At 36.3% G+C, this 15,625-nt stretch overlaps 1 protein-coding gene across 1 annotated transcript in view; it reads right to left on the reverse strand.

The window, feature by feature from the left end:
* MYCBP2 (MYC binding protein 2, E3 ubiquitin protein ligase) overlaps window positions 1-15,625 on the reverse strand; it is a 151,842-nt gene that overhangs the window by 70,368 nt on the left and 65,849 nt on the right. The window contains exons 19-23 of the mRNA XM_017829956.1: window positions 10,142-10,261; window positions 9,332-9,413; window positions 3,400-3,517; window positions 1,217-1,421; window positions 730-883 (exon numbers count right to left, since the gene is read on the reverse strand). Of these exons, the coding sequence (XP_017685445.1) occupies window positions 730-883; window positions 1,217-1,421; window positions 3,400-3,517; window positions 9,332-9,413; window positions 10,142-10,261 (679 nt within the window). The remainder of the gene's footprint in view (window positions 1-729; window positions 884-1,216; window positions 1,422-3,399; window positions 3,518-9,331; window positions 9,414-10,141; window positions 10,262-15,625) is intronic.

Below are 15,625 nucleotides of genomic sequence, written 5' to 3' on the forward strand. Positions count from 1 at the left end.
TGATCATTCTTGTTTTGTCTACAAAAAATTTAAATATCATCCATTACTGGAACTCAGATGACAGTTCAAATTTCTCTCCTAAATCCTAGCTAACATAGCTTTTAAATCATTATAGAAGAATTGGATCTTATGATTCTGTTTTGGAACAAGTGCTTACAACCTACACCTGCTCAAAGACTCTAACCCCAATGACTGTAAAATAAATACAATTAATCTGTCTGTCTGTGTCATCTAAATAAGTACTTTTTTTGACCTCACAAAATGTCAGAACTGAAAAGAACACCATTGCTCCACCCTTTCTCCTATTCAAGTTTTAACCACTAATGCCTGAGAAAATGATGACAATTTAAGATATAGACATGTGTCAGCTGAGTGTGGCAAGAAAATTTTTCAGTCAAGTGTTAAGTAGATGGAGAAAAGGGAATAAAAGGAGTAAATAAAGAGAACAGATTGGGATTCTGTAAATACTATGAGACTGGCATGAGAATGATGCAAAAAAGAAAATAAAAGAAATTTTAAAAATTTGGGCAAGTGAAGATGTTTGTTTTGGGCTTACTTAAGCAAATTATCCAAAAAGTGTGAAAAATATATATGGAAGATTAAAAATTGTTTTTCATTTACTAAGGAAATAAGCATAAACACGACTAGTATAATTAAGTCGTCAGCCTCCCAAAGTATTTTAAAAAGGATTTCTATACTGCTACTTTAATAGCTATAATCCACACTTGCCTCCAAATAACATCATAGACAGGATCCAGACACACACCAGAACCTTGAAGGTCTTCCTGCTCAGAATCATTGAATGTTTTGCAACTGCCATCTACTTTGTTTATCAGAAGACATTTAAAAGGAGGAGGTTCTGATATTGAAGCTGGTACCAAACCTAGATCATGGAGCAAAAAGAGCAAACAAACATGAAGACTCAAGTCATTAATGCTTTTTACATATAAAATGCATGTAATGTAACAGGAAAGAACAGATATGCTGCTACAGCAAAAGAAAAAAAGGTAGTAAGATTTAAATGCAAGCAAATTTTAGGCTTTTACATTATTATTTCTAATAAAACTGATTTCTAAAGAAGCTAGGATCATCATGTGCAGTAAAACTAGAAAGCCAAAATATTTTCATTCCCTCCATTCACATTTTTGACTTGTTGCTCCTCTATTATTCTCCAACACTTCTATAAGTATTTAAAATGTTACAGAAGAGTTCTTGCCTATTATATGCCTGCTTGCAAATATCTCTGATGTAGCAAGCACATGAGAATTAATAAGAGCTTCATCGATCCGGAGAAAAGTCTGGTCTCCACTCGCTCCAATCCATGTAGCTTTGCGTCCGTATTTGGAGCCTATATTAGGCATAGGTGCTGGCTTTGCATTCCAGTAGGGCATATCCAAAATTGGTCTACCAAGCTGACCTTTCTATAGAAAGAATGCAAGAATTAGTAAGAGACAGTAACAATAAGTCTCAAAGATGACTAAGTTACTTCGATAGTTTCATCAGACAAAATTGGTCATCTGGAAGAAAGTTTACCACAAAACTACCTTCAAAAAGCAATGGCTAATTTAAGTAAAGCATTACACATTTAAATACAAGAAACAAGTTACTGACAGATATACTCCTCCTTAATTCAGTTAGGTTTTTGAGTAAACTTTTTTTAAATGCAACTCAAACTCTCCATGATGGATAATCCTCCTTTCCATCTTCAGAGTCAAATATAAATGCCTTGTTCTCCTACAATGTTCAGTATCTGAATAACTTCAAGGTTAAAAAAGGAATGGTTTAAAAAGAAAAAAAATTATATTCAGATATAGACAGTCTAAGTTCCACTCAATTCTGAACTTATATGGACTGTAAGTTTCATAGAGCAAATATCTCTTACAAGTACCTAAAAATCGATTAGCATGTCAAACTTAAGCTAAAAAAAGCATAAAATGCCTCAGCAAGCACCTCTGCACATGTTCATTAACAACCTGATCTGGACATCTGGGGCCTTATCTCCATGTACAACTAGTTATTGAGATGGATCAACAGTTCTTATACTGTACCTAAGTACATAGAAAGAATTGCTACAATAAACCTGCTCAGACTCCATTTACCCCATTCAGCCACAGGCAATGCATTGCATGCTAAAGTTAAAATGGTTAGGGAAAAGAAACATGTATATACAGCAAATATCCTGTCCAGCATGTTATTCATCTCTCTTTCTTCATAACACTGTAATAAGTAAACTTAGCAAAGACATTTTCAATAATATATTCACTTTTAATTTTGTCTTGACTTTATGAAGCTTTCAGCAAACTTTCAAGCATTACAATCTTAAAACCAGACACAAAGTACAAGTGGTCTAAATATGGCCTAAATTTATTTTTATTTTAGAGAAAGGAAAAAGACCCACAGTCAACAAACAGACTTTTATATCCTGTTTCTGAGAGTGAATTTGGTTTTTCAGAGGCCAAGCTTCACCTGAAACTTTTACGAGCCCATGTCAGTTTTGACATAAACATGTCAATTTTGACACCACAACTGTTGCTTAAAGTCTGCAAAACAACAAAATACTGCCTAATTGCAGAGCTGTCTTATGGTTCACTTTAATTCAAAACATGACCTTCTGTTTCTGAAATTTCAGTCCTCACCTTTTTTTAATTGTTTTTTTTTTTTTTTGTAAAAAGAGAGATTTCAGAAGGTAAAATTTCTCTTGTGTTTGGCAATACCTAGTTTTAAAAACATATAAAAATAACTCAATATGTATATTCTAGCTTTTGCAAAAAAACCCCCAAAACAGCAAAAACATTAGCAGGAAAGTACAAACAACAGATGACTCTGTAGAGATTGCAATGAGGGGCATATTTACAAAGACAAGGAGGCACAAAGGGAAGTAAACGTTTAAGTGCGTATTTAGTGAATATAAGAATGGATTCCACAGGGACATGGGAAAATAATACACCATGTGGAAATAAGAATACTAGAGTTAAGAAGCGTTATACTGAACAATAATCCCTCCCCTCAAGTGTTAGTGTAACTTCTGCAACTCACTGCTGTTTCTGTGAAAGAAACAAGGGCAATTTTTTCTACCAAATGGAGACAGGCAACAGAATAGGCAACACAAGTAAGTTTGCAACAATAAGAGTTTGAGAAAACTGGTGCACCTTATAAAACAATCTAGGTTTTAAATCACCGTCTTCATTAAAATGTATAAAAACCACAAAGAATTCCTGGCATCATGCTTTTCCAACTACAATAACATTAGAGGCTACATTTCATTACATAACAGGCACAAAAGACATGCAGAAGTCATGCATAGTTCTGTAAGAGCAAGTATAAGCAGTCTTGAAAGGTCTTTGAACAATATATTAACTATTAGCTTATTCTCATAAGTAAATAATAATATTTCCTTACTGAGAAACTTCCAAACGTGAAAACTTGGCCATCCATTAAGAGAATAGCTGTATGGTTGCTCCCAGCAGTAACTTGTGTACTAGGACCTGGTAATGCTTGCACCAAAGTGGGACATCCCCTATATAAAAATAAATTAATTCTGTATCAATACATGCTTATGCAACATTTAAAATGTACATTAGTATTATAAGTATTTCAATCACTCTGAAATATATTCACCAAATTCACATACCATAGCAAATTAGAGTCAAGAGACATCTTACATTTTAAATGAACAGAGATTTGAAAGGCTGTGCCAAATAGTTACGTTTATGTTCTTCTGATAGAAGGAAGACTGACGACAACCTCTTCAGTTAAACTCAGAAATTACCACAGAACAAAAATTATTAATTTAATATATAATTGTAGGATTACATGTGAGTGTGTATTTTTGTATGTATACAAAAATACATTGGAACAAAACATAGCAGTGAAAAAATCATGTTGTGACAACATCAGTTAAGCACTTAAAAAACCCCTTTTCACATTATGAAGCAACCAAAGCCTTATGTGGTTGGTACACTACTACAATTACCAGAAACAATATTGATGCAGGCCTCCCAGGATCACTCTGTTGGCAATTATAGAAGAAATAAAGGTCTACCCCCTCCATCAGCCCCTCTCCCATCCAAGTCAGACTCAATAAAGAACAAACCACTTCAAACTATTTTCCAGAGAAATATGAAAAAGTCTAATCCATTTGTCTCCCAAATATGGATAGCCATAAGAAAATAAATTTTCCATTCCAGTAAAAATGAAGGGAAAAAAACAATAGGAAGTTCAAGAAGCAAAGAAAGAAAACTTGAACTGATGACAGAAGAGAAAGAGCACAAAAGATAAAAAGAAATATGAGATATTAAAATAAAATTTTTATCTCAATCTCAACAAAATGAACAGGAGACTACAAGCCTTAGAATCCCATGATGAATGTCTACATAGACTTCAAATTTACTGTGGAGTTAGAAAGACTGAATTTGAAGAACAAGTTATTCCCAAATAATTCCATGTTTGGAAACTCTGACCTCAGAGAATAACAACACTATTTAAACTTACTTTCAAACACAGCCTTTCAAAAGTAGGCTAGTCTAAATTAAGAACAGGTTGTCTTGTGCTGGAACAAAAAAGTGTCAGCTCAGAGTTACCTAGCAATTGTTTAGCAGCTGATGTGCAAAAAGATGGGTCATCTGAATGCTCTAATTTTGGCTGAATTGCAGGTAAAACAGAAGTCAAAAAAGTATGAGGAAGCATCATGAGTTCAGCAGGAAAAGGGTAGATGGGAAAATGTGAACATATGGAAAGGTGGAATGTAGCATGAAGACAGGTTGATGACCTGCAGGAGGAACACAGGTATACAGGAAGAAATTATTCCTTGGCAGTGAATGTAGCTTTCTGTGCATGACTAGGGGAGATGGAGAGACTGAAGGACAGAATAAAATTAGGTAGAGGATACACAGCATGACATTCATAAATTTAGAAGCCTTTGTTGGTCTACAGACACACTGATTTGGACATCAGTTTAATTATACACAGACAGACAGAGCAAAGTTTAGCAACATCAGTGATGAAACATTTTAAAAACAAAAGAAAATTTATATTTGTCTCTCATTAACTTTAAAGAAGCTCAAAAAGGCACCAAAACAGAAACAAAACATAACTAGCAACTTATCCAAAAGCAATCCTGCTAAAAGGAAATATTTTTATTAAAGTTTTTTTTTCCCCCTCTCTCAAAATTATGGTAACTACAGGCATGGAATTATCAATCTTATGTTTGTGAAAAAAAAAAAAGAAAGAAAAGTAGTCAACGTTTCATCTCATTGATGCTTAAAAACTAAGCTATTATCACCAAAACTATTTACCTGTTTTTCCAATCAAATCTAACAGTAATGTTATCTGAATGCTGTGTATGATAGCCCCTTGGCAGCAGCAGAGCAAAATCAAATAAGCAACTAATGTAGAGAGATAAAATACATTATCCTCTTAAATAGCTCTTTCATTAAGACCACCCAGCTTCTGGAATGGCCAACTTCAGTGTATTAACTTAAGAAAGGAAAAGGAGAAAAAAAAGCTTAAGATACTTAACTATACAATAAAATAAACTTGAATTACAGAAAACTAATTTTCACTTCATAAAAGGAGAAGAAATTTGGAAAAATACAGTAAGCCAGTTTGAGTGATGCATATGGAATTTAAAACCTGTGATATTATTATTTCCCTATCCCTCTGAAATTCAACACAGGAAAGCTCAGAATAGACACTGAAGAGTCTGAGAAACTCTTCGGACAAAGTTTTAATACCTAAGGTTTCTGCATTTGAATGAAAGAAAGCAAGGAGCATTCCTCTGGGATGGAGTGAAAGGACACATCAAAGTCACAGAATCCTTGACTTCTGGATATGACACAGGTCAATCACAAAACACCAACCTCAGCGTTACAGAAAGGAACCAGAGATCTCTTGGGAAAACGTAACATTGCTGAATGATTAGCAGCAGATGCAACATCAGGTAACTCAGAATCCTGAAGACGGTCCAGATACATTTTGGCTGTGTACACGAAAACCCTCTCCCATCCCAAAGGGTAAACATTTCTGGGAGCAGATGCAGTCTTTGAAAATTCATCCTGCACAAACAAGCGCTGTTTGTGGTACTTATGCAGCCAACAGCTGGCTGCCAGGTCCCATAAAGTGTCACTTGGGGCAGCTGACCGTGGTGCTGTAAATACAGGTTCACTGTGGGCTGTTAGGAGGTAGTGGGTAAAAGGAAACCAGTAGTAACAAGCAGAGTTGGACAGTATAGAGTTACAAAGAAAATGGAGATTTTTATATTTTAGATGGAACTGAAAATGTGGTGAAAATATGTAAACAGGACCTGCACTGCACCACTGGAATAAAATAATCAGAAACTGCACCTAGAAACATGGTCCTAACAAACACAGATGATGGAACACTTTTTTTCTCCTAGAGTTATTAATAGGATATAGTCTCTATTCTTTGTCTTCAAGTGGAAGATAGGCTGACCATCTATGGAAGGTCTGATCAGTTTTCTTTTATGTTATTGTTGAACTTTCAGAAGCAAAACTCTATACCAAGATCATCTTATTTCAGCCATCTCATTTCTGGAGCTTGACTGTCAGGTCATGTGCTTGCTACTGTAGTGCTGAAGTAAAGAGTTTGTACCAAAAATGCAGGCAAATTTTGAACAATAATAAAAGGGAAGCATCAGCAAAAAACAGGCCTTTGCTTACCTGAATACAAGACATGCTATTTTTCACCAAGACTAGATACTGCAAAGCATTTCTTGATTCCACTGAGTTTCTATTCACCAGCAGCTAATTTGAGGAGAATATAAGCACAGACTGACAAATCTTTCATTTAGTGAATAGCTCATCAACATCTGCCACTGTGGATTTCACAATAAAGAGTCTACACAGACTAATTAAAGGGTTCCAGCATACTGATATGGCATGTAATCTACCTCATTCCTACTGAAGTAGGAGGAAGAACTTGTGGTGTTTACCATACTCTAATAGAGCAGTCTAGCCCTTAATTAACAGAAAGGCATGTCTGGACAGCTGTTCAGAATTCAAAATACTTAAGCATTTTCAAGGCTTTTAAAAATATAGTCTTACTACTAAGTCTTTACACTGCAAGACAAAAGTCTCTGAAAGAATGAGTCATGAATGGCTGCCCAGAAACTTACATCATTGCTTTATCTGGCAATGAAGACGGCTCCTTTAGATGAAAATAAGAGTTCCTGTATTTTCCCTAAGAGTTCTTGTTTTCAGGACCCCCTTATTTAGATATATGAGCTAGGCTGCCTAAACATTACTTCCCCTTTTTTCCTCCCCTCTCTCTCTCTCCCAGAAACACAGTAGAGTATTAGTTCCTGGATTCAGAAGATGATGCTCTTCCTGAGGTCAATACAGGCAATGTGACACACTGCATGACTGACATACCACTGACCTGGCAGGAGCTGGCCATCTGAGCACCACTGCGTCCCAACTGAGGTGGAACTCTGCATAAGGATTCCCTGTTTCCTTCTCTGAATCCCTTACTGTGAGGACAGAGGAGAGATCTCTACTTAAAGCTGGAAAAAGAAGTACATCAATGAAGAAATTATAATTTGAATGATGGTGCTAAACAGCAATATAGTACTATAGCCCGTTCTCATGCATAGGACATACTCCAAATTTCTCCAAGGCTTTTTTTCAGACACTCTTTAGGGTCTGATGTAGAATGATACGAAGGTCAGTGCCAAGTCAGCTGTACCTCCTCAGCTTCTAGTTCTGGTCAAGCACTATCCTTCAGCACAAGATTTGTCATATTCTCTTCTAGGATCTCACTTAAAACTACATTTGGTCTTCATCCAGTTTCTGTCTAAATAAGCAATGTGGGGTTTACTACCTGAAATACTGAAAAATACAGAAAAGAGCTCTGAAGCCTTCCAAAAAGCCAAGTGATTTCATCAAAGTTGGAAACAGGTGACAGTAAGCTACCAGTACAAATGCCACTGCTGTTTATATCTTCAGCCTTTAAGACAGAAAATGGCCTTATTCTAACAGCACCTTGAATTGCCAGCTAAAGACGTTGTTGCTTGGAACAAGTATCCAAGAACTTCCAAGAAGGAAAATCAGAGTATTTGTCTGTGATATAACCCTACCACAGAAAGAAACACAGACTGCATTCACCAGTCTAACGCAAACTGTGTAGGGGTAAACAGTTTAGAGACTATTATCAGGCACAGCAGTCAATACAAGGTAACATTTCCAGTATAATTCCTTTCCTCTCCCCCTTTGGCTTAGTGAATCCAATGAAAGTTTTAAGATGATGAAGATTTCTTTAGAAACTCGACAAAAGAAATGGTTTGGAAGTCTCCAAAGAGATTAGGAGGACAGATGTTCAGTAATTTTTACCTCGCTGCTACAAGAGAAACGACAGAACTGAAGACAGGTCATGGATGCTCCACTCCGTATGCCTCTTACATAAGGATACGGAGCATTACTGGACATACACAAAGTCTCAAAGATTCCTACTACACAAAACCACCATCGTATGCATTATATGGTATATGTACATGTCCAAAGACCTTAATCACTTTTCCTTTTAGTGAAGGACGCTGATTTTTTTTACTTTAATGAACAGATGAGATTCTAATGATGAGATACCAAGGGTGAAATTGAGCTGCACATTAAAGACATCTATATTTAATTATCTATGTTCTCACTGTAGTCAATGGAAATCAAGCCCATAAAGTCTACAGAGCTACTGAGCATACCTAAGGCAGATAATAGTTGGGTAGTTAGTCAAACAGCTCTCCATGCTCTGTTGACTTCTCTATTTCCATTGACTACAAAGATAACACACATCACTCTCCTGCAACACCCAAAATAAGCGACTACAAAATGCAGCTGAGACAAAGTTTCATGACTTAATTTCGGATATTAAATGATGAACAAAATTAGACTTTATCATAACTGAACTGTTATCAACGATTTAACAGAAACAGGGTAATCTAGGTTTACGATATCATACTATTTGCATTATTGCATATATACTATTTTACAAAAATAATGAAATCTCAATGAGACTTCAATGTCATTCTCATATAGGTAGGGAGAATTGAAGAGAGAAGCATTTCAAACTCAATTATCACACCTATGCTAATACTTAGGCACAGAAGCCTTCATGTATTGAACAAATTACTTATATAGTACAAAAGTACTGTTATTGTATTTATATTCAGGGCACTATGGGGAGTAAATTCAGAACGAGAGTTTATCAACTTTATTTGATCTATATTTGAATTTTCACACTTGCCAGCTACAGAGAACCAGAAATTTAGCCATTTCTTATGCAGCAGTACAGAATACACAATCTTGTCCTTTAATTACCAGCTCACCTGGAATTAACATCACCGTGTCCAAGTTGCCCATGCTGCCCATATCCAAATGTGTAAACATCACCATTCTCCATCAAAACCACTGGAAAACAACAAAATATTTTTCTGACATATGCACATGACATGGCACTGCACCAGAGCTGATTAGCCTTTCTGAGTAGCACAGTTAATGATCCCTACTAAACAGTCAGAGATTCCACAACCCATTACAGCTAGCACCTCTATGCAGGACTAGAGCTCTGCTATGCAGATGTTTTGAACTGACTCAAAAATCGCTTACAAGCTCTGATGTAACTCAATATATGATACTTATAGTCTTTTTCACTGTTGAAGGACAGTGAGTTGCCTTTCATGGCTGGAGGTGATATGGTGATCTTACTTTAGCCTAAATGTGATTAAACAGCATGAAGTTGTGTCAGGGGAGGTTCAGGCTAGATATCAGGAAAAAGTTCTTCACTCAGAGGGTGGTTGGGCACTGGAACAGGCTCCCCGGGTAAGTAGTCATAGCATCAAGCCTGACAGAGTTCAAGAAGCATTTGGACAATGCTCTCAGGCACGTGGTGTGACTCTTGGGATGTGTTGCGCAGGGCCGGGAGTTGGACTTGATCCTTGTGGCTCCCTTCCAACTCAGAATGTTCTACAATTCTATGACAGTGTAGTAGGCTACAAAATGATACTGTCAACATTTTCAATTTTTAACACTCCTGCGTACATACTTATTGAAAATTAAACAAAAAACAGTGAAAACATGTATGACGACATTGAAAAAAAAATCTATGCTATAATTAACATAGAATTGTTTGTTTTTACCTGAATGGTGAAATCCACAACTGACTTGTACAGCTCGCAGTTCACAGTCAAAGCGGACAGCCCCTGGTGGATAGGTTGTGATTTTGCTGGCATCCTTCTCACCTCTTTCTCCACTTCCATCTATAAACAAAACTTATAATTATATCCCCATGTATTTTAAAAAAGTTATTCTAGAATAATGAATAGAACAAGAATAGTAAATAACTCCCCACCCCTCCACTTGTAAGGTAGGAGAGAGAACTCACACAGTGGTAAGAGAGACAGCTCAAAATGTAGCATCAAAGTAGATGTGGAAGATGACAGAAACTCTACTTTGAAACAATGTACTACAAAGGTACAGATAGGAAAATATCTCATCCTCTAAAGCAGAAACTTCCCAAAGAGAAGACAAAAGGAATCAGCAAAACAGAAAATCCAAACTTCAGAAGCTTTGCTTGATAACCATCACTTTCATTCTTCAATAAAATAGCATTATTAAGTAGACAGCACTGCAGTTAAACTCAACAGGCATAGCCTAGTCTACTTTTTTTCAATTACTACTTGTGAAGGATTTTACTTGACTCCAACTTGGCCACAGAGGCATTATTTTAAGTAACTAACAACTACTGACACAGCTCATTTCCAACAACGCAGTCATACTCACTATGAGAGTGTGTCTGCTTCCTGTCTGTTTCAGTACATTTTTAGACATTGTTTCTGTGATTTCTTTTAATAAGTATGAAGTGCATTATTGGTTCCTAAAGTCAAACTCCTCCCACATTAGACAAAAGCACTGAAGTGAAGTGTATTATTCCTAAACTTCTCGCAAGCCAACATCTTCTCCAGAAATCAGAACGTTTACATCATCTACTAGACTTTAGTTACACCGTGTCTAGCATAGAGAAAGAGAGAAAAATACACAATTCTGACTGTGTACTGCTTTATTAACAAAACATTCAAGGTATTGTTAATTTAGATCTATACTTAGAATTTCTACATGTTTTCCTGAATAATCATCAGTGGAAGTCTGCACTCCAAGACTTCATTATTCCCTGTGTGAAGCACTGCAATTACAGACTTAAAAATATTTTTAAAATATAATTCTGCTTTTATACATATTGCTCAAACTTTTCTTCTTATTGCAAGGAAACTGTTGATACAGTAATTTCACCATTTTTTTTTACAAACCAGTTTTAAAAAATCTTACTGTTTTAGAAATAAAGCTATTTTCTAGTGATGGTTGAGTACAGAAATTACATGAATCTCCATGTAGTTCACATCTGTAAAGGAACAGTGCATGTAAGTATTAATGCTTTTGAAGAATTAGGTTTAATAGCATAGGTAAAGTATCCCTTTGAAAATGTGGGTGCTCTTCATCAAAAAGATTTATACTTGCACTTCATGCTGGCTATGTGTGAAATGGACTTGTAAAAGAACTGTCAGTCTCTCAGAACTGCCATGGGATTTTTGAGGTTTATCTCAGTATTTTTGAAGGTCTGCCTGCAGCTTTTTGTGTATTAACAACAAAAGCAAATACAGAGACAGAACTATTATTTAACAGGAAACCATCCCCCCCACTCCCCAAAAATACAGTTTTCCTCCTAGTCCTGTAATTCTGTCGTAACAAGCTCACATTATTTTATTTAACAACTTGACTACTTCTCAAATACAGCACCTTTGAACTTTTTATGCCTACTTTTGCATTAAACTCTACATGCCAAAGTAATCAAGAGATGCTTCTAGCTGCTATACTACCACCAGAATTATTTAGTCAGTAAGCAGCCTACTTACTGCTTCCCTATTTCACACAAGATTTTTGGACAGGAGCAGAAAAAAGCTAATTATTCTGAAAGTCTACGTGTGGCCCCTGTCTCCTCTCCTCCCTCAGACACTGATGACTAATGAAAAAGCTCTCCCATTGTGTAAATGCACTTCAATAACCATCTGCCAGGAATGCACATGTCCAGTAAAAATGTGTCATGGCTGCATGTACTTCCTACAATGAAACAAACTGGACACAGTAACCATGTCACCCATGCAAAGTCATATTAACAAAATTTAGCAGCAGTTGTACTCTGGTCACAAAACAGTGGCACATCAAGTGTTTCACAGCCATTTAAACAGTTACATATGCATTTTCTGCCTTGCTATAAGAAAAACATACCGCTCTAAAGAGCTTCAACAACTACTAATAAGAAGTTGAGGATTGCTGTTTTCTCAGTTGATAAATACGTGATACTACCTTTAAATAAAACATGATTCTAAATATATTCCCATTTTCTCCAAACTTGTAAATGAAAGTATAACACAATACCGCCCTTGAGGAAACACTAAATGTCAATGTGCAAGACGTAGAGACAAGCACCTTCACATGAAACAAGTTTTTCAATTCCTTATCTGAAAAATAAATTTATTTTAGAGGATAAAGTTTTTCAAAGTTGGCATTTTCAAATTTCAAAGCTAACTTCTCAAACCCTTCAAGAACACAGGAATGGAAGCAACTGTCTTCGACACATATTTTACTTTGCTTAAGCGTGAAATCTGCAAACTGAAGAGGGAACTCCTCTCAGCCTTCTTTGTGTGGTTAGTAACTGTCTCGAGTTTTGAATTGTTTGGATCTTCAAAACTTGATAAGCACTTTATGTGTCTCAAGGAACAGCTCTTAACTATGGAGATACACACTTGCTTTTCTTCAAACAACTGTGCTCATATTCATTTCATAAAAAGTAATATCAAAACCACTGTTTCTGAAATGGAAGCATAAAAAGACTACCGAAGCAGAGACTCTTCTTGTTGAACAACTGAAGCTGTTAAACAGAGCAAGTTAGTATATCCAGTGTTATCCAACTGGGCTACCACTGAACAGAAACTTGGATGACTCCACATCTCAGAGAGAGGCAAGCACCAAGGAAAAGCTCTGAGGTGCTTCCTGCTGTCAGCACCAAGGGGTAGGCTCCATGAACAACTTCACAATGATGGGTTTCCATCTTTGATATCTCATACAGGTGGGGAAGGAAAGCAAGATAACAGGAAATACAACCAACCAATACCCACTACCACTCCATTTTCCTTAGAAAATTCTTAACTCCTGAAGGCAATTTTTCCCCTATGTGAAACACACTTTAAAAGTCCCCTTGGCCAACATGGCTGCCACAAAAAAACCCACTGCTTTCCAGGAACAAAGGAAAAAACTTATACAGCCCCAACAGCAAGGGAAGTAACAAGCTATAAATGAGAGTTCTTCTACAAACAAAAACCCCAAAACAACCCCAACATCATTACAGAATGCCATTTTGGACTCTTGGTCCAGATTAGAGGAAAACCATTTTATTAGGGTTCCTCAGCAGCAGTAAAGGTCGCATTTCATTTCTCACTGACCACCCATCTTTGGAGGAGGGAAAAAGCACTTCTAAAGATGTTAAATACATGTCTTCACTCCACAGATGAAAAGCTTTAATACGACTGTACATAAAAAATTTTTATAATAACTGTCTCTCTTCAGACCATTTGCCAAAAAATCTTTGTTCTGTTTACACAGCTAAAACATATTGGTCAAGACTGCGGTGTTTCACCTTCACAGAATGTTTTGAATGTCTTAATATAATTTACACACTTCATATACATGTTTATAGATGTTCAAGTATTTTGAACAAATCAGCCTGTGCCTGCAGATTCCTGGTTGTCCACCACAGGCTTCAGCTGAAATATCTGTAACCAACTTTATAGCTACAGTGCTATAAAGTGATAATAAACTTGCATTCTAATTATAAACTCAGTCTTAGATGTAGGTTTTCATTGTCAGCTCTCTCACTCCAATGAGTGCTTCACACAGTAAAAAAGTTAAAACGTAAATTACAAGTAATTTTTCTTGAACATCTGATAATTTTGTATTAGCATTTGCAAAACGGTTGACATATATCTTGTTCCATCCGTGCAGGTTCAGCTTCATCTATTCTTTGTCCTTTTGAGGGTATTTGTTTCACATTTTTTAGAACATTTGCCACTACTTTAAAATACAGAAAAAAGGTGGCATTCATTTGCAGAATCTTTACTGACAGAATGAACTTACTTACTTTTTAATTGTCACTCAGTTAATTTCTGCAGTTCAAAAATTTTACAGACTCTCATTATTCTGTTTTACTCAGATCTCCAGTGATGAAGTCCATGGGGACTGGAGATGTAGACTGACAACTCATCACCTCATTAAAGAATGAGGATGAAGCACAAGCTCATTTTTCTTTCTAGTGTCAAAGCACTCCATGAATACCAAGAAGGTGGTACCTAATCCCTTCTATTTATTCTTGTGATGCTGACACAGACACAGATCAGAAAGACTATGATTATACTTAATATGCATTTTTTTGTAATAACAGGGATCTTGATGTGCAGACCCTATAAATGTACAAAGAGAAAATGACAATGGCAAGATTTCTAGAAAATGGTTGTTTTAATGAAGTTGAAGGAGTTTTCAACTGGACAATCCAAGAAAAGAATTTGACAAGTGATAGACATGTAGATTCTTAGGAAAAAATTCTTTACCGTGAGGGTGGTGAGACACTGGAACAGGCTGCCCAGAGAAATTGTGGATGTCCCATCCCTTAAAGTGTTCAAGGCCAGGCTGGGTGGAGCTCTGAGCAACCTGGTCTGGCAGAAGGTGTTCCTGTCCACAGCAGGGGGCTTGGAACTAGACGATCTTTAAGGTCCCCTCCAACCCAATCTATTCTATGATTTGATAATATGTACAAATATATATCAAATATACTTTTTATATTAGACCATAACTGTCAGTCCTAAAGAAGCTGTCCACATTCAAGTTAAAATGTCATTATCAAGAGAAGTTCTGCAGCTGCAAGTGTAGAAGTGGGAACAGGTCAGTACCAGCATGTTTGGTACTGGTCTCATCAGTACTACCAGTTGAACTAAATTTCATTGCCCAAAGATCTTGAAGGTCTGGTTGGTGTAAAGACTAACAAGACTACTATAGCAGAAATATCTGAAGTAAGGATGATGGTTTGGAAAGCATCACATTTAAAAATAAACAAAGAACTTGCTGATTTCAATGTTAAAGTGTTCTTTTACTGAAGTCAACATCTCTGCCTCATTACTCTATTATTGATTTTACACTCTGTGTCTAAAAAAGAGGCATGCCTTCTAAGATAAAAGATATAAATCATCTTTTGCACAATTCTCACCTTGCCCATTACTTTGATAAAAACTCACTTCACCAGTTTTTCTTTTTCCCTTGAAACCTCTTCCCGAAGTGAAGGGGCACTTCTAGTTTCTAGTGGAATTTATGGCTGTCTTTTGAGAGGATATCTTCTGAAGCATATAGCCTTCCTCAAGGAAAAATAAATGCTCAGTTCTATAGAGCACATCTGAAAAAAATCTTTGCACAATACAGACCTTTGCACTGCTCATACAACTCCAAGAAGCAACATAAACCTCAAACTGACACCAATGAACACACTTCCCCCGTAAGGAAATAAGTGAGTTGAAGTGAACTCC

Source organism: Lepidothrix coronata, unplaced genomic scaffold, assembly GCF_001604755.1.
Source record: "Lepidothrix coronata isolate B3197 unplaced genomic scaffold, Lepidothrix_coronata-1.0 Scaffold172, whole genome shotgun sequence".
In the NCBI taxonomy this organism is placed as follows: Eukaryota; Metazoa; Chordata; class Aves; order Passeriformes; family Pipridae; genus Lepidothrix; species Lepidothrix coronata.